At 39.4% G+C, this 25,293-nt stretch overlaps 1 protein-coding gene across 3 annotated transcripts in view; it reads left to right on the forward strand.

The window, feature by feature from the left end:
• GPC3 (glypican 3) overlaps positions 1-25,293 on the forward strand; it is a 460,363-nt gene that overhangs the window by 22,152 nt on the left and 412,918 nt on the right. For all 3 annotated transcript variants that reach the window (XM_086389256.1, XM_086389259.1, XM_086389257.1), the window contains exon 2: positions 10,269-10,430. In XM_086389256.1, the coding sequence (XP_086245382.1) occupies positions 10,269-10,430 (162 nt within the window). The remainder of the gene's footprint in view (positions 1-10,268; positions 10,431-25,293) is intronic.

Here is a 25,293-nt window from a genome sequence, read left to right on the forward strand (position 1 = left end):
GATTTTCCAGGCAAGAGTACTGGAGTGGGGTGCCATTGCCTTCTCCACAAGTTGCTCTAGTAGCATCGATTGGTCTGACCTAGTTCCTTTAAAATTGAACTCTCTTGACGTTCTGGCATTGGTTCCAAGTCAAAGGGGAGGGCGTGAAGCCCAAACCTCAGTGAGCCCCTTGAGATACAAAGATGAGTCAGTTAAGGAACTTAAATCTAGCAAAGATAAGGCATGCAAATATAACCATGATGCAAGTTACACAGTGTGAGAAGTGTCTGTGGAGTGCTGTGGGAATTCAAAGGGTAGACAGCTTGTGGAGGATGGAGGACATCTCTGCTTCCACGAACACTCTTTCCTGTGAGAATCCAATCCAAAGATAACTCAGAGTCAGTGATACCTCAGTAAAGCTGGAAAAAGTATTTAAAAAGACAAGAAAACAAAAAGTAGCCAAAGATAACTAGGAATCATCTTGTGGCAGGGCTCATATCACTCCTCCTCATCTGGCCCCAGCCACTTTGCACCAGCTCACTTTTGCCTCTAGCCTTACCAGTTTGCTCGGCAATGCCTGAGTATGCCACCCCTTTCACACCCCTGAGCACTTGCTCTGTTTTAAGAAGGAGAAGGATGTAGATGTATATGTTACCAACATCTCTCTAGGGCTTATATGGAAGAGCGTGTAGAGGCAGGAAGGCCAGTTTGGGGGCTGTAATAGTTTTCCAAGTGAAAAGAGGTGAGGAGATGAGGCAGAGATGGAAAGAAGGGGAATGATGAGGGATTTTTTAAAAAGCAGAATCAGTAGGAGCGGGCTTCCCTTGTAGCTCAATTGGGAAAGAACCTGGCTGCAATGCAGGAGACCCGGATTCGATTCCTGATTCCTGGGTCAGGAAGATTCCCTGGAGAAGGAAATGGCAACCCACTCCAGTATTCTTGCCTGGAAAATCCCATGGACAGAGGAGCCTGGCGGGCTACCGTTCATGGGGTTGCAAGAGTTGGAGACGACTTAGCTATAACCAGTGACAGTTGGCTATAGGGGGAAAAGGTGAATGAGATGTCCTGAGTGATCTAGAGGTTTCCTGTTAGTTTGGGAGTCCATTTCCTGGACCAGTCTGTGAACTCCAGGGCAGAGACTATGCCCTGTTCATTATTGTATTCCTTGAGTTGGGCAGAGACCCTAGCTCAGAGTAGGCATTCAGTAAATGTTGGATGAATGAATTGTTCACCACTTTGGCAGGCTGCATGTAATCAGTGAATTTGTATTCCCAGAGCACATGTTGATGGCTGGTTGGCAATGTGGTCCAGAAAGAACCTCTTTGTGGGAGAGTGTAGCAATCAAGGGATTCAGCCTTTACTGGGCATGAAATGATACGCAATTAATTGACAGTTGGCAGTAGAGATAAAGGTAATTCGTTCTTTAATTCTCAGGCTTAGAGAATGGCTTATCTCCAGGGTTGCTTTAAACTCCCAGTACTCGAGTGTGGTAGCGACATTTTTGGCCTGCCTTTTACAGAGGCAGAATCTGTGGCGGCCCCAGGCATGATCTTTGATTTAAAGTCTGAGCTCGTGATACCCAGGTGTGCCCTCTGCAAGGTCATGTTCTTTCAGGCTAAATAATAGAAGAATAACCTTCATCTGGGTTCCCTAAGACAATTTCTTCTACCAGCAATTCTCACTTCCCCATTGGTTTCAAATGCAGCCATTTCTTTCATCTGTATTCCTATCTTGATTAGTAAGAAATTAATGAGCGTGTAAGATTTGATTTAGATAATGATTAATTAGGGGAAAAGGCACCGTTCTAACAGCAAGTCACTATTATATGCTAAGGAAATTAGTTAATATTTTTGGATGGCAAATTGACTTGTCCTCTGTTTAAAAAAAAACCTTTTAAAAATGGTTGATATGGTTTTTTTTTTTGGTTCATTAGTAGAGCAATCTGCACTTAATCCTTTGGATAATTCAAATAGGCATCTATTATTTTCCCAATAAGTCATGAAGCAACCAGTTTTGGATATCATTCATTTCTTTGCTTAATATTACTTTAATGGTAATATTGCATTATTACTTTTAGCACAACATACTTTTGTTAGCAAAAAAGTCTGCTGTTCATAAAGCAGACCTTGGCAATAAAATATGTCAAATCATCACATACACACACACACACACACACATATATATGGAAAAGATTTCAATTTTCATTGTTACTGAGCCCTGATGATTTATTCTCTTCTGTTGCTGTTTGAATATGTTCTATCTGCTTTTAGAAAAGTATGAGGATAAAGGTCTGCATTAATATTTCTTCTGTTCTTTAGTGTGTTTTTAAATGTGATTTTTGACAATTTATGGTCATTAGCTAAAATTGCAGTGTAGTAAAATAAACCAATATGTAGAACATAATAAAGGTAATTAGAGAATCAGAGGGCTGGAAGTGACCTTGAGGGTTATTTCGCCCATTTCCCAACTTCAAGCTTTAAGACTAATCTTCCTAGACAGCACCCTTCATCATATTATGCCTCTGCTTGAGACTCAACGGGGTTCTTTATTGTCTGTACAGTCAAGCTCATAGTCTTTTAACTCCATTCCAGGCCTTTCAGACTCTGGCCCCTCTTGTCTGGTAAGCTAGCTACACCCCAGATTCTAGCTTTTCTCCAGACGGGTTAGACTTGCCCCACTATTCCACTCGTGCCAAACACATTTCGCCCATTGGCCTCATCTTTTACTGTTTAGCTTAAGCCCCACCTCCTCTTGGAAGTCTTGTTTGACCCCTAGAGCCTCTGGTGAGCATTTACTTATATAGCAAATGTTGTCTATATTTCATATTTTAAAAAATCAACTGTATTGAAATATAATTTACAAATAACAAAGTACATTTTGAGTGAAGAATTTACTGAGTTTTGACAAATTTATATACCCATGTAACTACCACCCCGATTAAAATATAGACTATTTCCATTCCCTCAGAAAATATACTGCATATTTTTTCACCTAACCATATATCAGCTTTAACTGTTCTCTAGCTATTTTTGTGTGTGAAAGTCTGGTCTCTTAGCATGAATTTATTTTTTGTTTATTTTAATTTTACTTAACATATATTGAATATTTACCTTGTACCAAGTAGTAGGCTAAGAGCTTCATATGCATAGTGTTACTCAGTCCTTGCAACAACTTCGCAGGGTAAGTGCTGTTGATAATAAGGATTGAAAAAGCATGTATAGGTTAAATAATCCATCTTTGCTTGCAAGCTGGTAAGTGGTGGGGCTTAGGACTGAATTGTAAACTACTTGACCAGAGGGGCCATAAGTGTTTTGCTCCTTCCTGCCTACTAGTGTCTTACAATGATGTAAGGCTGTTAAAACTTAACTGACTTAGAATAAAATCCAATAGAACAGATGCATTTAAACAGCCTCATACACAGTGTTCACTGTCCCCTTCCAATTAGAGACCAGGCTTAGGCCTGGAATGGGGTCTCCAAGTGAATGTGGCACTGACATCCTGGTACTGGCAGAGGTAGCTAAGGGAATCCAGAGCAGTCTAAAATGTCAAGTCTTTGAATGGAGCTAAAGAAAGACCAAGAACTAGGCCCGAAGGAAAGAGTCTGTGTTATGGGCCAAGAAGGTAAGGCTGGGGAACTTCACTGCTGGGCCAGTAGCTAAGACTCCATGCTCCCAATGCAGGGGGCCCGGGTTCAGTCCCTAGTTGGGGAACTAGATTCCACGTGCCGCAACGAAGAGTTCGTATACTGCAAGTAGAGATCCTGAATGTAACTAAGACCCAGCACAGCCAGATAAATAAATAAAAGAATGCAAGGCCATAGGTAGCCAAACCTAAGAGATCCATTTACACAAGAGGACACAGGAGGGAGCCTGCTGTGGACTTCTTGTGATTTAGCCTCTGGAAGGGGAAGCAACTGGTAAAGGTGCCCAGCTTGGATACACATGGGAATAATCCTCCAGAGAAGAGCTTCCATAACTCAAATATCCATTCTCAGTTGGAAGACCCAGAGCTGGACCCAATGTGCAAGCAAGACATTGTCTCAAAATAACTAGGAATAAATTACTTCATAGCTCCTTCAAGTGAAGCATCTATTTGTGAATCTTCAAGGTGTTTGGAAATTGATTTTTATGGAATTTTAAAATATTTTTCAGAGATCAAAGTTAAGCATACAGATGTAACATTTTCAGGGTTGTCTATCTCCACCCCTCCATTTTCGATCAGACAGAAAGTTCTTTTCTAGTGCTCTCAGTCTGCAGCCCTCATTAATCACTGCTACATGCACAGGGCTGGCTGAGATCGACAGAGCATCCCAAAGGAGATGGGAGTCATTCTCTGCTCTTCAGGAACTGAAAATCTAGGAGAGGAGATTATAGTATGAAGGTACTTTTTAATCCTCCAAAATAAATGGGAACTAGCAGCCCCATAATGACTTTAATTTTTTTTTTTTTTTAGCATCTGGGAATGCAAGTTATTAAGCCCTAAAGAGTTGAACCTTTGTGACTCATTTGAATAGTCAATTGCTAAGTCTTCTCCTTATCTCCATCCCATGCTATACTGCTTGTCTCTAGTCCCATTTCCCAGCTGAATTCCATTTTTACAAAAAAAAAAAAAAAATGAACACCTCTTTGACGAGTGTGGCCCGCGATTACTTTCCTTTCCCACCTAATAAAGGAGCACTTTCCCCTGGACCTTCTTTTGTTCCTGACATACTTAAGGAATGCTTTGCTACTTACTACGTCTTTTGTAGGTTGCATCTTATTTTGAATTGGCCTTTCTGCTTTTATTCACACAAGTGTGTACCAGTTCTCAGTGTGCCTCCTTAGTCATCTGCCCTGGGTTTTACTTTGTATTCATCCCACTTGGCATTTGGTTCCCAGAGTAATTCTTTGTTTTGTTGATGAGGATTCCTCTCTAAATTCTTTCTGTCTTTCTTTCTGTTTTGTGCATTCTTTCTGTCTTGTTTCTTTCCTGTGCTTGTTCATGCATTAAAATGATTGTATTTCATTGTTGTCATTTAATTTAGGTATGTCTAGCTCTCCTGGCCCACTGTTCCTTATGCTGTCATGTGCGGAGGCTTATTTTAACCTGGCCTGTGAGTTATATGAAATTTACTTAAAAGAAAATGTTTTTCCCTTTGGCATTTATTTTTCTCCTTTGTGGTTTGGAAATCCTGAATTCTTATCAGTTTAGAGATGTTTTATTTCCTCCAATCTATAGCTCACTCTTAGCCCCCAGATCAATTGTACTGGTTTATTGATTAACCAGGCAGTGATAAGTTGGAGGGAGGATAAATATTGCTATATATACATTTCTTATATTTGGATATAATAAGTACCTTTCTTCATGACATCTGACATGTTTTCCCATAAGTTCTCATTTAAGATTTTAGTCCTTTAAAGATTTTGGCTAAACAAATTCTTGAGGTAGTGGGAGTCTGTACAATGATGAGACTCGATCAACTCAGGGAACGGTTACCCCTATGCTTGCTCTAAGTTACTTTGTGAATTATCATATTAAGGCAAACCAAATTGGGGTCATGGTAATTTAAAGAGCCATTCCTGGGCTTCTGTTGGTACATCGAGTGGCAGTTTGTTACCTTATAGTAAGGTGCTCAGGGTACTTCACAAAGAAAAACTATGAGCCCTATTATATTATGACTCCCACTGGTTAGAGCTGGTGGGAGAAAAGCAGTACTAACAGCCACCCTTCCAAATAAACTCCAGCATTCTTGAAAACTGGAAATCTTCATCAGTGATGAAACACCGGTTTAGAAACACAAAGAGTTTATTGATAACATTTAATTTTAAGAGTGTATGCAAATAAAGGTATTTTAAACACACATTACTTAGGTATCAATTTACTAAGAAAATAAATTAAACCTTGCTAAATGGACAGGAACTTGGTATACGGAAATTGCCTGCTATGTAGGATTTTTCATATCTACACATCAGTCTCAACTACCCTTGTTTAACTCTAGATTAACCACATGTCCCCAAGGGGACTCTTTCCTTTCTTGGTCCAGTAAACTGCATCAGTTTCTGCTTTTAGAAAAGCATTACATTTTGTAACTTCATATAGAAAGAACACCATGAGCTAGAGAGCTCTGTTTTATTTTTTCTTTTTTCCTAAGATAATAATAAAGCTTTGAGCTTAGACCCTATTAAAATTGGTTTAAGGCTTGTACATGAGATTGACATTTATAGGAGATAAATCTGAACTCTGTGTCTCCAGACCCCAAACTGTATTTTGACACATTAAATATCACCTTTCCATCCAGGACTATAAATCGCAGTGCTGGATTAGGGTTGGTGATACATGTTATCTGTGCTCTCCTTCACTACTTTTGTCAGCAGCTCCCTTGAGGAGGGGAAAGTGGAGAGGTTGGAGTCAATACAGTGAACTCCAACAGTGATCTTATGTGAGGTTGAACTTGATTAATTTCATTCCTAAATTAACAAAACTTGGACACATACATTAAGGTCATGATTAACTGGAATTCATAGGGAAATGAGACATTGTAATAATCAATTTTCTGATAACTTATGGCTAATTAATCCCCCCCACTGAAAACAACACCTCAGATGTTGAAAAGCTGTCTAAAATGTCTGAATATGGGGACTTCCTTGGTGGTCCAGTGGCTAAGACTCTGCACTCCCAATGCAGGGGGCCCAGGTTCAATCCCTGGTCAGAGAACTAGATCCCACATGTCACAACTAAAGATCCCACATGCTGCAATGAAGATCGAAGATCCTGCGTGCAGCAACTAAGACCCAACGTAGCTAAATAAAATATAAATATTCTAAAAAGAATGTCTGAATATGCTTTCTAGCCTCACTTCAGTAAGATTTGATGTTTATTATGAAACTGTACTTTGCCAGGACTTCCCAGGTGGCACAATGGTAAAGAACAGGCCTGCCAATGCAGGAGATGCCAGAGACATGGGTTTGATCCCTGGGTTGGGGAGATCCCCTGGAGAAGGGAATGGCAACCCACTCCAGTATTCTTGCCTGGAGAATCACATGGATGGAGGATCCTGGTGAGCTACAACTCATGGGTTTGCAAAGAGTTGAATATGACTGAACACACATGCACTTAGGTTACTTTGCCAACCACCTCATGGAACTTTGGGGGTGTGCCCCCTCTGGGGGATATCCCATATATGTGTTTTGTCAACCCAGCTAATGATGTTGCTTTATTGCACTCATTTATATGCACTAGGTATTCATCTCTTAACCCCTTTAGACAGTCCACGTTTTTCCTGTTGAAAGCTGCACAGTGCTTGGCACATAGAAGATATGTTAGCCTGGGTCCTCTGAGAAGCAGATGTTAACTAGATGTGCAAGAAATTTATTGGGGAAAACACTGGGGAAGGAAATGAGCAGGGAATTGAAGGATGCTGGAGAAGCCATTTGACTGTGGTGTAGGTCTGACCCCTGTAGAGGGGAGAGGGAAGGAAGGAGGATTGAGTAGAAAGAATGTAAACTGCAGGGCAGTTTTAAGGAAGTTTTGTCAAGGTCAGTGGGGAGTCCTCAAGCCAAAATGCCTGTCAGCACCTTTGCCATGCTCAGTCATTGGCTGGGAGCAGCCCCTAAGGATTGTGGCGTAGGTATAACATGGCAGTGAATGCAGAGTGCAGCAGCTGGGGTCGTTAGTTATACACCCTGCGGCAGAAGGTCTGAGATGCCCATATTCATGGCCACTACAGAAGGAGCTCAACAAATGCTTATTGAAGGGAAAGTTTGAGAAAAACAGGAATTACAGAAGAAGGGGATTAGACTTAAATATTCATTGAGCCCTAATATTTGCTAGTACTGGTGGAGGATATAAAATCATGGGACTCCCTCCTGGTTCTCGCTTCTCCTCAAATGTCACCTTGTGAAAGAAACCATCCCTGATTACCCTATATAAATAGAGTCATCCCTGCAGCCACTACATCCCCTATGTCCCTTAGTTTGTTCCTTAAACATTAAAAAAATCAGCAGCTTTATTGAAGTTTAATTGACATACCACAAATATTTTAAGGGTACCCTTTGACAATTTGACATATGCCTTCAGCCATGAAACAGTCATCACAATCAAAATAACGAGCATACCAATCACTCTCCCAAATTTCCTCACTCTCACCCCCTCCTTGCCCTCCGACTCTCCCAACAACCACTGAACTGCTTTCTGTCACTATGAATTTTCACTTTCTAGATGGAAACATACAGTTCAGTTCAGTTCAGTTGCTCAGTCGTGTCCAACTCTTTGCGACCCCATGAATTGCAGCACGCCAGGCCTCCCTGTCCATCACCAACTCCCGGAGTTCACCCAGACTCACGTCCATCGAGTCGGTGATGCCATCCAGCCATTTCATCCTCTGTCGTCCCCTTCTCCTCCTGCCCCCAATCCCTCCCAGCATCAAAGTCTTTTCCAATGAGTCAGCTCTTCGCATGAGGTGGCCAAAGTATTGGAGTTTCAGCTTCAGCATCAGTCCTTGCAATGAACACCCAGGACTGATCTCCTTTAGGATGGACTGGTTGGATCTCCTTGCAGTCCAAGGGACTCTCAAGAGTCTTCTCCAACACCATAGTTCAAAAGCATCAATTCTTCAGCGCTCAGCTTTCTTCACAGTCCAACTCTCACATCCATACATGACCACAGGAAAAACCACAGCCTTGACTAGACGGACCTTTGTTGGCAAAGTAATGTCTCTGCTTCTGAATATGCTGTCTAGGTTGGTCATGACTTTCCTTCCAAGGAGTAAGCGTCTTTTAATTTCATGGCCGCAATCACCATACAGTAGGTAATATTAAAATCAGGTTTCTTTCACCTAGCATGATGTTTTGGGGGGTTCATCCGTGTGGTGGCATGTATCAATAGTTTATTTCTTTTTATGGCTGAGTAGTATTCCATTGTATGTATATACCACAGTTTGTTTTCCCTTTACTTAGTGTTTTTTTTAATCTGTAGCATTTTTCACTACTTGACCTTACATATGCAGTTTGTTGCCTCCCAGAATATAAGCTCCACAGGGGCAGGGTTGTTACAGGACTGCTATATATCCACAGTGCTTGGCACATAGTGGATACCCAATAAAACATTTGTTGAATGACTCTTACTCCCACAGCTTCAATTTTCTTTCACATACTGATGAATTCCAGGGATACAGGAATGTGTTGAGTCACCAGTGAAGAGCAGAAAACAGAAAGAGGGGTTTTTATCATTGAGAAACTTGGTAGTTGGTAATTGTTAACTGAGATACAGAATGCAGGAGACTTTGTGTTTGTGCTTCTGGGATATATTGAGTTCAGTTTGGGGTATGCTGAATTTGAGATTCCCATAGAGTAGTTTGAAAATGTGGGATTTGGGAGCTGAGAAGAGAGGTAAAGTCAGGATTAGAGAGTTCAGCAGTCATAGGAGTTATATCAGATCATCAGGGTTGAGAGAGAGAGAGAATGAGAAAGGGAGTCAACAACATTTATGTGTTAGGCAGAAGAATAGGAAGCAAGAAAAGACAGATAAGAATAGCCATAGCAGTAGGAGGGTGTATGTGGGTGTATGGGGATGTGTGGGCTCAGAGTAGGTTCACTAAAGCAAGGAATGGGGAGAATTTTAAATAGGGAATGGTTTACTGTGAGGACTGCAAAGTGTCACATTGAGTAAGGACTGAGAAGAAAAGGTTCTGGTTCCCTAATTTTGGAATAATCGAGAAGATGATTCATTTGGAAAATCTTTATCAAGATACAAAAATAAAAAAGGCATTATGTATCCTTTGGGAGGTGGTGAAGAGGTGGCTCAGAAATTCAGAGGAACAAGAGTTTGGCATTTGTGATAGAGCTAGAATTGTTGGGGTTGTAAGGGATTTTGGTGATTGTCTGTATGCTAATGTTAGAAGCATGGGATTGGCCAGACATACATTTCACTTGGAAATCATAACTGGAAGTTTGAAAATTGCTTCTTGGTTGTGTTCTCATTCATAAATTATAGTCATGAAAAAGAAATTGTAGGAGTGAAGACTGATCTTTTAACAGGCAAATTAAATATTGGTGTTCAATGACGTATACTTTGTGCTATAAATTAGTTTATGCAGAATTTATGAGTCAAACCTAGGCAATAAGTTCTCATGGTTATTCAAAAAGATTCAGTCATAAGGATAACTGGGAGAAATCAGGGATTATTTAAGATAAACTGTAATTTTAAATAATCAAGATTTTACTGTATTTTAAAAGAAACGCATTGTTTTGCTGTATTTGCCTTGTGTGTGTGACATTCTGCTTACTGAAACGTGAAAAACTTACTTGTTTCAGGATCAGATCTGCAAGTGTGTCTCCCCAAGGGCCCAACATGCTGCTCAAGAAAGATGGAAGAAAAGTATCAACTAACAGCACGATTGAACATGGAACAACTGCTTCAGTCTGCAAGTATGGAGCTCAAGTTCTTAATTATTCAGAATGCTGCAGTTTTCCAAGGTGAGTTCTGGGCATCATTTGAGATGTGCTGTGCAATGGCATCATTCTTCGGGCACTGGGCTTTTCACATGCTAAGTATAATTTAGAAATTACCATTCCAGTATTAATGCTTGATATAAAAACCTCCCAATGAGAGATTCTGGTTAAGGAAAAACATGGTTTTTAGAGAAGCCACATTACAGTCTTTGGGAAGGTGGGTATTGTCAAAAATCATTGTCCAAGGATATTCTGTTTACCTGTATGGAAAGGATATAAATCTCTGAAGAAAGAGTAAATGGTACTTTTTCTCCACTAGCCCATTAAACTTGTTTAAAACACAAAAAAGTTTACTTAAATACCAGTTTTCTGCACAAGTTAGTTGGATATTTGTAGAACATGCACGAACTCTTTCTGACCACTGGGACTATTTTCATTTAAGAGGGAGAAACTGGCTTAATGGCTCCACATCTTCTCATCTGTGTGAGTGGCTATCTTTCCTTTCTTTCTGAGTCTCAGTACTTACTATGTGTGTATAAAGGATAGCTAGGAGTGATAGCGAATACGTGTGTAGCGCTATGTGCTAGGTACTCTTGTATGTGTTTTACATATATTAACCCATTTGAGCCTCACAGTAAACCCTTTGAAGTAAGTAGCATTATTGAGTGAAGAATGAGTGAGTGAGTGAAGTCGCTCAATCGTGTTCGACTCTTTGCGACCCCGTGGACTGTAGCCCACCAGGCTCCTCTGTCCATGGGATTCTCCAGGCAAGAATACTGGAGTGGGTTGCCATTTCCTTCTCCAGGGGATCTTCCCAACCCAGGGATTGAACCCAGGTCTCCCGCATTGCAGGCAGATGCTTTAACCTCTGAGCCACCAGGGAAGCCATAGTGGTATGATTAGTTTCCCCATTTTATGGATGAAAACTCAAGGCACAGAGTGGTTAAGTAACTTGCCCAAGGTCACACAACTAATAAATGGGGAAAGTAGGATTTGAACCTAGACAGCCTGACTTGCCGAGCGTTTGCTTCATTACACCACTTTCTGTGAAGGAAAGTTAATTATGGATATTGGAGGTTTCTTCTATCCTTCCTTAAGCAGATGGAATGAGCTGCCTTCTTGTCCCACAAGGAGAGAATTGGGGTCAGGTGAAAAAAGAAAACCACTTCTGACTACTTGACATTCAAACTCTCTTGATTTATGGCACCTTTATAAGAATTAACCTGTTTGAATTGTAAGGTGGGCTGATTATAGCTTATTTTGTCTATTGTAACGAAATACTTAGAATTAGCTACAAAAAATTTTCAAATTAGCTAATAAAACATATGTTCACAACAGTTTCTTGGGTCAAAGCCTCAGGGGACATTGGGCTGATTATATGAAGTATAATACAGAAGCTTGAAGTATTTGTTAAAGCTATTTATGCAGTCAGACTCTTGTGAAGAGTTTGTTGAGACTAACAATTTGGCAAAAGAATGAATAATTTAAGCTCATTTTAAAAATACATGTACCATTCATGTACTTCTTAGATTAGTTTTGGAGCTGATCCGTTGGGTGAAAGTGGGGTGATGAGAAGTGATGTGATACCGACAATCGAGTTGAAGGAAGGCTGAATCTTACTCTGTGGGGTGTCAAGGTGCTTTTCTAGAATGTAGTATTTGTGATTTGTTTCATTTCTGGAGAAACCAAGCTCACAGATGTTATCTTGCTACCTTTTCCTGGCCCGGCTGGAGCGGGGTGGTGGCGTGATCACATTGGTATTGTAGTGCAGAGTAAGCTGATGCGGCTGTCCATCTGAGGACCTTGCATGTCAGCATTCATATCTCCATCCAGTTCTGCATTTTGCATGTTGTATTTTCTGTTTCTGGAACAGCACAAGAGCAGGAGAGAAAGTTTTGACAAGATTTTGGATTAGCTTCCAACCATGGCTGCTTTAGAATGGAAGTTGAACATTTGTCATGTGAATAGATGGTGGCGGGGGGTGGACAATACCTATTAGCTGTCCTCTCTCTCTCTCTCTCTCTCTCTCTCTCTCTCTCTCACACACACACACACACACAGACAGAGACATCATTTCTCAAATTGTGGGGACAGGCAGGACAACCCTAGCAAGGGAACCTGGAGACAACTGACGTGTAAACTCATTGCTGCTGCCACCTTCTCAAGGCTGGTGCCTTGCCACCATGTGTACTCATTTGGTATCTGTTTCATTCTGTCTTCTTACTCCTTTCCTGTTTATTTTTTCGAAAAAATAAACCCCAAAAGAAAAAAATAGAACATGGTCCTAGACCTCGAGGCAATTATACCATGCTTGTAGAGACATTGCCCCAAATCCTTTTTGTACGATTGTCCCCTTGTTTGGAGAGACAAGACTGAAATCAGGGACTGCTACAAGATGATGTGTTATTAATTACTGAGAAAAAGAGTATAAGTATCTCCCCTTTTTTTCTTATAACTACTTAGTATTCCAATTAATTTAAATTGGGAGCACAGTTGCTTTTTCTCTAAAATACACCCCATCCCCAAGATTCTGGTAGAACAATTTATTGAGAAAATTGCTCCAATACTTCACTCCTGTGAAATTTGATGTTAGCTGTTTTCACCACATGAAGTTGAAGAAGGCGCATCTTGATCTTGGCCTACATCCACAATCTCTTTAGGATTCCTTCATTAGTCCACATTGGGGGTATTAAGTAGTGACTGCGTTCTGCAAATATGTGCACAGTTCCACGAGCAATCCTTACTGCCTCGATTTGGAGTTATGTCTTCTTTTGCAGGAAGCCTTTGCCCTCATAAATGAGCCTGGGGTCCTTTGCTGCAGTGGTTAGAATGCTCTACTGCTAATGTTGTTTTGATAATGATTGAAGCATTAAAAAAGTTGTTCTTTATTTTCAATCTTTGCATTGCCTCGTTTCCTAAATTTAATTTACTTTGATGTGCTAAGTAAAATGGGGCAGCACAATCGTTTTTTGTTTCTGCTTAATTAATTCTTTTTGAAAAACCCCTTCACTTAAAGTAGATTTCCTTTTCTCTTTTTCTTCTCCACTACCTAATAATGAGGATGATGATGATGATAATGATAATAATAATAGCGATAGTAACAGTTTGTTAAGTGCCTACTATATGATGCTTACTTTTACATAATTATCTCTCATTCAATTTTCCCAGCAGCCCTATGAAGTTCATACTGTAATCATCTCCATTTTACAGATGAGGAAACTCATTGATGCCCAGCTTTTTCCAAGCCATCATGTGACATGGTTTTCCTTGTTCTTAGTGTGCTTGAGGTAAAACAAAATTAAGAAGTTGCAGGATTTGTGGTCCTTGAGAAGAAAAATGGGATAGAATTCTGAATTTTTCATCATATCTCCACCACCTATCTATCTTCAAGCCTTGGGTTCTGCTTTCTTTGTAGAATTTTAAACTTGTATGGGAAGATCCCCTGGAGAGGGCATGGCAACCCACTCTAGTAGTCTCACATGGAGAATCCCATGGACTGAGGAGCCTGGCAGGCTGCAGTCCATGGGGTCATAAAGAGTTGGACACAGCTGAAGTGACTTAGCACACACACACCCAGGAAATATTTGGGGTATGTCCAGGTGTTTTCTGTATGGTAGAGGATGCCAGTCTTCCCCAAGTTACCACTGACTTGGAGTGAGAATACTCTTCAGAATGTAGCAACACTTTGCTTTTCTGGAAGTTGCCTCTCTCACAACTGGAAGTCTCTCTATCAGAGAGGAGAAATGCTGGGTAAAGCAGAAAACATCTCTGCACCTAAAATGAAGCTCCTGATTAGGTAGTTGACTCATCTGAGAGCTCCTGGGTCCTTGTTCAGAGCCTACTACTGTTCTGCATTTATGCACAGTCTTTACAAACTTGATTTTCTAGTTTTCTAGTCACTAGTAGATAAGCAGTTAACTAGAAGCGTTTTTTGAAAGACTGCCAGAGGAAAGTACATATGAGGAGCAAGAAGTTAACGAGTGACAGTAAGAATAGAGGACATAAAAGTGACTCGAGTACCCATTGAATGTGGCAGCTGGGAGCATCTTATAGAGGCTTATATTGCTACGTGCCTCATAGCCCCTAGGTTATAGTAGATCCAACAACTAATGTCCCTAGTGATGGCTATGAATTGATAGGGAAAGATCAAGTTATGTTCATTTTTTCCCCTGAATATTTCCATTTTGAATGGCTAAAAATATTTTTGGTGCTGAAAGGCGAAGGAGGACATGCTGGACTTGGAGTCAGAAAAATTTAAATTCTGGTTTTCTGTTTATGGGCTTTATGTCTTTGAGTGGTTCTTTAGACTTTAATAGCCTCAGTTTTCTTATCTGCAAAATGGAGACAATAATTACAGTCCTGCTTCCCTCAGGAGTAGAGGTAATATATGCGAAAATGTCTTGAAAACTGTAAAACACTATATGCATGCAGTATTATCTAGACAGTTCATTTTATGGCTGCTTTACCCCACATGGGCCAGATAAATGATGCATTACCATTGCAGACAGTAACCTAGATAAAGCCAGAGTTCCTGATGCAATTTAACAACTTTTACCAAGTGTAGGTGATGCTGAAGCAGCTCCAGTGCGCAGGTGAGAGAGCACTTAGGCAAAGGACCCTTTGAAAGAGAGGTTTATTTTATGCATTCATAGATATGAAGCTGTGTTGTTTGAAATGCCAATACTTCCATGAGCAATCCTTTTTTAAGCTTCTGAAATCTTCTCGGAAGGCCCCTACCTGGTGTATTTTACACACAAATGGAAGGCTAGATCACAAAGACACTGCTGTGTTCAGGTCATGGTTTCATTGCATCTTCTGGTCCATTCTACCAGGGCAGAGAGGAAGAAAAACGCTGTCTTCATCCAGTGCTGGAAGGCTTTCTCCTACCTGCTCTCCATGGAAGAGACGAATGGGGTGGGGGCAGTGCTTTGCGCTTCTTTTCTTTTTCTGCTCCCTTATTTTCCATTTCCATCTGCTCTTTTTTCTCTGTCAGATTCCTGTCTCTCCCACTCCCCCCTAAATAAAATTGTCCTTGGTTAGAACACCCTTTTCCATCAGCTCAGAGCAATTTCTCCAGTCATTTCTGCTTGAAATAACTGTTTAGGGACATTATTCAAGCAAAGCTTTTTTCCTTCACAGTTAATATGTGACTAAATAATTGCTTGAATGTTGATAAACATGTTTTTGAGATTCAATCATTTGTTAATTTAGTTTTTATAATGTGGTGGGGGGTTTTAAGTGAGTACTGAGCAATTTTTCTCCATTTCACACTTTTTTTCCTGCTGCCTAGTCTGACACTTCTCCTGCCCATGCTGAGCTGCAGTGAGTCCTCAGCACAAACTGCGGGCCATTCTGTCACAACCCTTTCTTTTTCAAAAACAACATACAGGAGAAAATAATTACACTGATGTCTAATCAGGACTTAATTCATTTGCCAAGACCAAATATAATAACATTAAACTGACTCAGAGAATTTTAGGAACGCAGACCATGACCATGAGTGAGGTTATATATCCTCAAAAATGTAAATTATTAATCAAACCACTCATCTGTACAGCAAAGCTCTAGTAATCCCATTATAAAAGGGTGAATTTCTCATCAGAGGCCAGAAGATGCTGGCTTTAATTAGTGGACTTTTATGGTGTTGACTCAAAGAGATATTTTGGTTATAAAGTTTTTTAAAAATGTGATTAATTATTAGTACTATTGGAAAAACAATTGGAAACTGGGCGTTTAAAGTTATTTTGGTTTTAAACTAAGAATTTTTTGGATTTAATTCAGTTTCAAAATTCTGTGGCTGTAGCAGAGCCAGAGACGGTTCCGGGTGGGGGGAGGCATGTGGGTACAGTTGTAAACCTTTCCTGTGCCTGCTATTGATTTAGAAGTCAGTCATTAGACTGAAAACTGTTTAATAAAAGGAGCTTAGAAATATGACTCAGTGGGCAGGTGGGGACTGTCTTGGGCCAAGAGTGGGGTGACGAGATTGTGCAGATTAACCCTTTACCCCAGCCTGTGCCCCTTGTTTCTGAACTCCCCCCTGGAGCTGCCTTCATCACTGCCCACCTTCTCACTAGTGGGCCTGACAAAGCAAATTAAAGGAAATTGTCCCTGCCCTCTAGAAGCTTCCAGGAAAAATACCACTTTTGGCTGGAGTGATTACTCCCTCCCCTCCCCTACTGGGATTTGTTTACTTTCTGAAAACATATGTTCCTCCTCCTCTTTCTGTCTCACTGAGTTGTACTACCTGATAGCGGAGTAATGAAGCATATGTTCCAGAGATTTGAATTCTCCTGTCAATCGAGTGGAGGTACAAACAATTTGCCTTTAAGCTGGAAGTGGTATCACAGAAATGAAAAACACCTTTCCTTCTATTGACTGTGAGATGCTTCCAGGGGCTGCTGCACACCGTGGTACTCCTCCGTTTGCTGTCTGCTCTTTCATTCAGTCATCAGGTCTTGCTGCTGCTTTCATACTTCCTCCCATCTTTCCCCCACATTCTGTTCCCCTTTGCCTTCCCTAGGTCTCAGTCATCTCATTAATCACATACCATTGCCTTGTAGCTCTGTTTCTCTGATTTTAGTTTCAGGCTCCATCAGCTCACATCCAGGCCACCTGCAAAAGCTGAACTGGGTTTCATGTCTGTGGTCTCCTCCCTTGCTTCTCAGTTCAGCCGTGGAGTTTAAGTTCAAGATGGCAGGCTCTGGGATCACTTGGGCTGGGTTTGAATGAGTCTAGGTGGCAGAGGTAGGAGATGTGGAGCTGGTGTGGAGGAGAGAAATTGAAGGCTTTTGCAGTAAGAATCACAAACCTCCTGTCTGAATATGTATTTAAGTCCGTGAGAGATGAATGAAAAATTTCCTGTTCTAAAGTGTTTTACTTATATTATCTCATTTAGACCTCACACCAACCCGCAAAGTTGGTACTATTTATTATTAGCCTCATTTTATTGCTGAGGAAGTAGAGGCTTAGAGAGATTAAGTAACTTGTCTAAAGTTGCATAGCCAATAAATACATGGAGCAGACAGGAGTTGAACCTGGACATACAGCTCCAGAGCCTGTGCCCTTAATCACCACGTGTTTTATAGTCACTGTATTTTGTTTCATGGTCAAGGACAATCTCCCCAGTTCTAGCTTTCTTGCAGGGGAATTCTATTATATTTAACTAAGTAACATTTGCTGAGCAAGTATTTAGCACGTCTGCAGGCAGGCAGGTATAGGGAATTCAAAGATAAAAACTACTTCATGCCTACTTTCAAATAGCTCAAATTTCAGAAACCAAGACTTTTATACATCAGTATCCTATGAGAAATTCAGTAAAAAAATGTTAGCCGGTTTCTCTATAGGGGTTAGGAGTGGATCCAGGTTTTTTTTTTTACATTTATTTATTTTAATTGGAGGCTAATTACTTTACAATATTGTATTGGTTTTGCCATACATCAGGATCCAGGTTTTTTAAGGCTCAAAGGTTACAGAATTTGAAGGCCCTCTTAAAAAAAGGAGACAAATGTGCAAAAACCAAATGCCTGTGGTTCTTCTAGAAGGAGGCTTGCAAGTGCGGGTCCCTGTAGTTTGTTTCATTAACTTCATAGGAAATTCACCTCTGTGTGGGGCTGTGGGGTTGGAAGAGATTAATTTCAACCAGAGGGCAGAGATTCTTGGAAGAGATTGCCTGTATGAATTCTCCAGACAGATGTGGCTCTTGATCAAAGAGAAGGGCCAGTGAGGGAGTTAGGTAAATCAGTACACATCTTTCTGTAAATTTAAACTAAACTTTAAACATTATTAATTGCCTACTAGGTACAAGTCTTTCTGGACTTCCTAGCTAGCCCTTTGGTAAGTAGTTATCCCTTTGGAAAGGGCAAAACACCTAGGCAAGAAGCAGGGGGTGGGGGCGTAATGAGACGGGCACGTGCTCTGGCTTCAGGTAGACTGGAATCTAAGTCCCAGCTCTCCTACCTCCTCTCTTTGTAACCCAGGGCAAGTCATTTCTCTCTGAGCCATGAATTAAAGAGGGTTAAATCTAGTGAGGATGGAAGAACTCAGCTCTGTGCTGGTCTATAGGAACCAAATGCATGGTAGCCATTGTTTTTGTTATTCCTTCTCATACATTTATAAGCATCATTGTGTATGAAATATAATACCTGCTTTGCAGTATTGAATGTCAGATACCTGGCACATATACATTAAAAATGCTTTTCATGTTATAATATCATTTAATTAATATGCAATGCTCTAATATACCCACTCATAATCTTGTCATTCAGAGAAAACTATGTTTTCAGAGAATAGCGTTTCTGTGTGTTTTCATTCTTTCTCTGTGTGTATGTGTATACTTAAGACTAAAAAGAGTCTATGTTTTCTCCATAGTCCCCTAGTGGTCTGAATGAGTTAATGTAGCCTCTTGATCTAAGTAGCAATGGCAGACTCTGATTTCATTGGGTTGATTAGGAGAGGAAGGAGAACAAAAATGATGAAATAAGGATGTTTATCTTGCTTCCCTCCTTTGGTTGAAGTTCTTTAGCATTAGTACTGGACTTGATTAACTGAAATGTAATTATCAGATTAGAACAAGTTCTACTGTATTCCCTCTCCTGGGATCCTATGTTCTTTCTAGCACTTACCAAGTTGATAGTGATATATAATGATTATTTTATTAACATGAATCTCCTTTACTAGAGAATAACCTCTCTGAAGGTGGGGCTTATGTGTATTCTACCTCAACCCTGTATCCCCCAGTGAGATAGTGGACACTCAGTAAATGTTTCAGCAACATACACATACACACACAATTAAAATAAGTAATATTAATAGAAGCAAATTACTGTCTCTTCCACTTCCTCTGCAATCACTACCACGATGACCAGATGGACAGAAAAGTATAAGCTATTGCCTACAGCATTTATTCCTAGGTTTTGAAGTCTACTCAGATGTAAGATCTTAAAAGTCTAGATAGTGGATTGATGCTTTCCCATTGAGATGGAATGTCTTATGTTTACCTGAACCTCTGTCTCTGCATCTAGCCTCGCCATTCCCTGGCTGGTCTTTTCCTCCAGCCTAACCTCTTCACAGAGAACTGTGAACAAAGTGCAAAGCCAAAGATGTACATCTTGTGACCAAGAATAACAAGAATGGTGGCATCGATCACCTTTTCCAGATATACTCTTATATGTCATTCTTGATTACTGTGGGCACTTTAAAGTAATATAGCAAACTTTGTTTGAGAATATTCTTTTTTTTAAATAAGTTTTTAGTATACAAATGAATATACGTTTATTAGATACAATGAAAAAACCCACAAAGAAATGAAACAGTAGAAAATAAAATGACCCACATTCTATCCCCTAGAGGATAACTACTATTAATGTTTTAGTATATAATTTAACATACTTTTGTTCAGTATTGTACAGATATAGGTATGTATATATTTAAAAAATGGATTACACTGCTCTTTCAAGTAATGCAATATAACCATCTTTCCATGTAAATATTTGTATAATATAATAGTAATAGAATATTTAGAGGTTACCTAGTACTTAGTCATGCTATTTTCTCATATGTTATTAATCCAACTCTCTCTATTGTTAGAAATTTCAGTTGCTTTCAGTAGACCATAGTAAAATAATGTCCATGTAAGTATTTATGCATATCTTTATTTCCTTAGGATAAATTCCTGGAACTGGAATTGCTGGGTCAGGGGCTTATGCAGTTTTTAAGGTTTCTCACATTTATTGCCTATTTTATTTCCATCAAGTTGTATCTCTTCTCTTGCTAGCAATGTATGAATGTCCATTTTCCTGACCATTTGCCCTTTTAGAATAACCCCAGTTTAGGTGAAAAAAATAGTACTCTTTTCTTGTCAGGAAACTTTGTTGATCATTTGTACTTTTTATTTTGTGATTTTTCTCAATAATATTCTTTCATCTTTTAAAAAATTTAGCTATTCATTGTTCTTATTGGAATGCCCTTTTATTATTGATTTTAAGAGCTCTTTATATATTCAGGATCATAACCCATTTTATATGTTATAAATTGATTTTACTGATTTGTTAATACAATATTCATTTTTTTATGGTGCTTTAATAGCACTTCCAGTCAAATGTATCAATATCTTCCTTAGGCTTTCAATATAGCCTTTGGATTTTGCCTAATTGATGTTAGCCTTAGATGAATCAAAAATATGTTCTATTTCCTATTCTGACAGTAGCTGTGTAAAAATTGGTAAGTAATTTAAAGTGTCTGAATTTGTTTTCTTATGTGTGTGATAACACCCGATCTACCAACTTGCCAGAGCTTTTGAGGACCAAAAGAGGTAATGTATATAAAAATGCTTTGAAAAGTTTAAAGGATTATTGTTGTTGTTATGCAGTTATCTTTGACACTGACCATTAGTCTGAATGAGTTCCTGTTTATAGTACTGCTATCAGCATTGCCTTTTTTCCCCTGTAGATTTGAGACCTTTCTGACCATTTACTAGGAAATAATCTTGGTCTAGAGTTGCACTGGAGTCTGTGCTCTGGTAGCTGGAAAGGCCCTGGGAGGGTGGTGAAATGTTGCCTGCCACCAGTCTCGGCCTGGAGCATGGATTCTGGGCATCCTTCCCACCTTCCCAGCTGGGAAAATGGGCCCTGGAACTATTCTTTGAAGTAGTGTGCGTGTTGACTCCCACATGCCAGCCCATGAAGGGTAGCTAGAGAAACTCATCCAGTGAGGCCAGAGTGCCTGTTCCTGTCCAACAGAGCAGTAGGTGGGAGAATACCCAAAGCCTTCTGTCCACACTCATATTCCCTAGGGACTGGAAAAATAGTACTCTTTCTAGCAATTAACATTTGAAACAGACACACTGGCCTATCAGATAAATCAGCAGCTTAGCCTTGTTTTGTGGTACATATTCTGGAACGAGTTATTAGGAAAACCTTTTTTTTTTTTTTTTTAAATTATGAAATGACCAGAATTCTCCCTCTCTAAATGCCAGCTTAAAAAAATCAGAGGAAAAACAATTAAGCTATCTCATGCATCAAAGTAATCATTAGTAGAAAAACAAAGTATGTTCTTTCTGGCAATCTCTGCCAGATGGTTGAGATGGGTGATAGTGGAAGAAGAGGCTTAAATGATACACATATTATTTCAAATATAACCTTGAAGGCTTTTGTTTGTATTTTGATGGGAGGGGAAGATAGTGTATACTTGCATAACTTAAGCCTTCTTGAAGGTCAGAGGCCTCTGGATAGCTGGTTAGACATTTGTGAGGTTAGACATTTGAATTCATCTGGATCACTTACATGAAGGAGAAGCAAGGTTAACGAAGTTTACTGAAAGACTGTGTGTTAGGTTTGATTAATCTTCCTTATGGTAGTGATATGGCTAGGTATTATTATCCCCATTTCACAGACATGGAAGCTCGAGTTTGGAGCCATTAAGCAATCTGCCCAAGGCCACATAACCAGTAAGTGGCAGCATTAAGTTTCTAACTTCAAAGTCATTGCTCTTTTCATTGAGCCACACTGTCTCCCTTGGAGGTAGAAGATAAAAATAAGATTTACGAAGTGATAAAAATGATCGTAGAGAGTTTTGAGAAATAGAAAGTGCTGTTAGGAATCTGTACAGTAATGGAGAAATAAACAAAATGCCTCAAGAATGGCCCCCAAATTTTATTTGGCATAAGGCTTCAAATTCCATTGATGTGAAACGATTCTCTGTAGGGACATACTCTGGCGAGTTAATTGTACTCCGAGTATTCTATGGCAGCACGGCAGCCTTTCCTATTGCCTCATAAAGAATCGCACACACCCCCTTCAGAGTTCATTTTAGTACTTTTCAGGCTGACATCTAAAGGGGCTGCTACTCTGACAAACACAATCTGGCCAGATGTTATTATTTTGCACTACATTTAATTTCTTCCTGCCAAAGATTTAGACTTCTTTTCCCTGATAAAGATCAGGGGAAATTGTCTGGTATTTACAAAATCCCATCCAGGCGTATCTGTTACAATGTTCACTTAACAAAGTTTATTAGATTATTAGGGCTTTAAACCCTTGGGCTCTTTCGGTATTGAAATTAAAAAAAGAAAAACCCAAACATCTTCAACAAATTTAAGTGGCATAATTAGACCCTGGGCTTGTCTTACAGGCATTTTAGAATTATGAAAATGATTTAAATAGTATTTGCTTCCTGAGAAACTTGCTGAGTTTGACAGGGATGAAAGGAAGGCGGTTATGCTCCTTTGGTCTCCTGAGTTAATGGGGAAAGTGATATCTGGAACTGAAATAAATTTGCTATAGTTGTATGGTGAAATCACTCCCATAAGTAGTTAGCCGTACCACACAGGGCCTCTCTTTCTTGGCCTAGTTAAAATGTGGGCACGACAGTGTTAGAGAAACATGGGGGTCTGTCATTTCTTTGCTCATAAAATCTATTTAGAGGAAACACTTACCTGGACTCCTTGAACTTGAATTCTCTGCTCATATCTTCTATATTAGGCGTATTAAGACTGTAATAGCAGTGTTCAATATTTTAAAGGTATGGTTTGTACACACTTTTCCTCAAGAGATTTCAATGTGCTTTATGTTCACTGATTATATTTTTAAGTGTTTCCAGTTGGAGCTTTGTGGTACTCTTGTTTTCTTTTGTGTGAATGTAAACATGGGAGGGTTGAGAAGGTGACCTGTATTAGTCAAAATAAGGAACTCAGAACCGATCTGAAGCTTTGCCTATATGATGTACATGGGAGAGAGAAGCTAGACAGAAGCAGTCTAATTATGCTTATTTGTCTGGGGAGTTGGGTGGACTGGTACTAATTTAGACACCAGAATGCTGGACCATCAGACTTGGCATAACAAGAGAGAGGACTGTTTAAGAACATTGAATGCAAGTGTTAATTACATATGTCAACTTGGGCATTTTCTTCTATTGTATATTTATTTGGCATTAGACTGGGTTTTTAACAAATTATTAAAGCATAGTTCTTTAGAGACTATGTTAGAAATGTCTCACAAATAAAGCAAGACCACAGTTGGGCTTTTCCTTTTTATTTTGAAAGTGGCCAGAAGCCCGTTATATGAAAACTATAATAATGCAAACATACGTCTGTACAGTGCCGTAAGTGTAACTGTAAGTGTAGCAGTAAGTGCTGAAATGGCAGAAGTGAAGGCAAGGCAGGAGGTAAATATTTTGCAAAAATTAATGATCTAGAGTGAACTCTCATTAACTTTTGGCTCTGTTAATTTGAATATTGTGATAATTTGACTTGGACTGAAGTTTATGAAAGAATCTGCTAAACAAATTAATAGTGTATATAAGATTTGTAGGAAGGCATGTTTAATTTGCTTGAAGGACTTGAGCAAGCCCATTAATTGGGGCTGCTAATTATAACGAGCTTTGCTTATTAAAGCAAACCTGATAGAAACTCTACTTGGAAACACTTTATTAGCAGTGATTTAGAGTTACTCCAGGTATGGAAAAAAATAATAAAAAGTAGTGTAGTGTTTAAGAGAATAGATTCTGGAACAAATTGACTTTGAGCTTGAATCTTGTTACCTAGGGGAGCACACTTAACCTCTCTAAGCCTCAATTTCCTTAAACAGGGATAATAAATAATAGGACCTAACCACACACACACAGTTGTTGTGAGAAATAAATGATATGATGCTTGTAAAACTTAGAATAGTGCCTAGTATACAGCAAGTGCTCAGTAAATGTTAGCTGATGTTTGTTATTCTTGGAAAGTAGTTGTTAATCACACTTAACTAACTTAAACTGTCCTTTCCTTTATCAGATCAATTTAGTGAAGATGTTCCAGGACAACATACTGCTTGTTGAGCTAGCCACTCCTAAATTTGAATGAGAGGCCCTCTGGGGACAGTAACTTAATAAATTGCTTTCCATATTCTATAGACTAAATGTACACATGGAAAGGGATGATGACCAGATTCAAAGGCTTTTTAGTTTCCCAGGAAGGAAATTCTAATTGAGCATATTTTATGTTATAAGCCTAGTTGACCATGCATTGAGGTTGTGAAGTTATTTTGGAGCCTGAAAAATACCAAGACTTTATATGTCTGAATATTGTAACATTTCTAATCTTATTCCTTTTCTGCTATCCCGTTGATACTACATAAATTATAGGTGTTTGTTTTGAAAGAAAAATTGGTAACTATTGGTAAATATAAAACAGAATATAAATACCACCCAGAATCCTAACACCTAGAGATGACCATAAGTTTTCTGGCTTTCTCTCTGCATATATTCAAATACGCATATGTAGATTTTCTTACAAAAATGGAATCATACTGCACTCATTAAAAGCAGTGCTAGTGATAAAGCGGAGAGTGTACATGTTCTTTTCAGGTATGCCTTAAAATAGGGCATTAATTGGTAATCATGAGGTGGACTTGAAAAATTGCATATAATTTTACATCTGAGAGTCCTTGATCTGTTTCTGTTAAGACCAATAGAAATTCAGCACAGAGAATATGGACTCAATTATCTTTATAGGTCCATTATTATTCATATTTGATGTCTGTGTGTATAAGTGTGTGTGAGAGAGAGAGAGAGAAAGACAGAGAGAGGGAGGGAGGCAGGCAGGCAGGCTGCCTGTGTATCCTGGGTGGAGATTTCTCCTTGTTGTGTGGTCTAGTGACGAGCATTGGACAGGGAATAAGAAGATAGCAGCTTGTAGCTGTGACTCCATCATGACTCACTGGATGACCTTAGGCAATTAATTTCATTTCTCTGGGCCTTTGTTCATTTTCTCATATATGAAATGTGGGGTTAGACCAGATAACTTCTACATCTGCTTGCAGCTCAGAGAATCAGAGTTTTTTTGTTTTTAAGTCAAAGTTGCCTGTCTGCCTGGAAGAACCCGAGGCTCTGTGGAGATCTTCCTAAAGAG

The sequence above is a fragment of the Bos grunniens genome, chromosome X (genome assembly GCF_055505025.1).
Source record: "Bos grunniens cultivar Pamir isolate PY7600 chromosome X, Bosgru_T2T1.0, whole genome shotgun sequence".
NCBI lineage: Eukaryota > Metazoa > Chordata > Mammalia > Artiodactyla > Bovidae > Bos > Bos grunniens.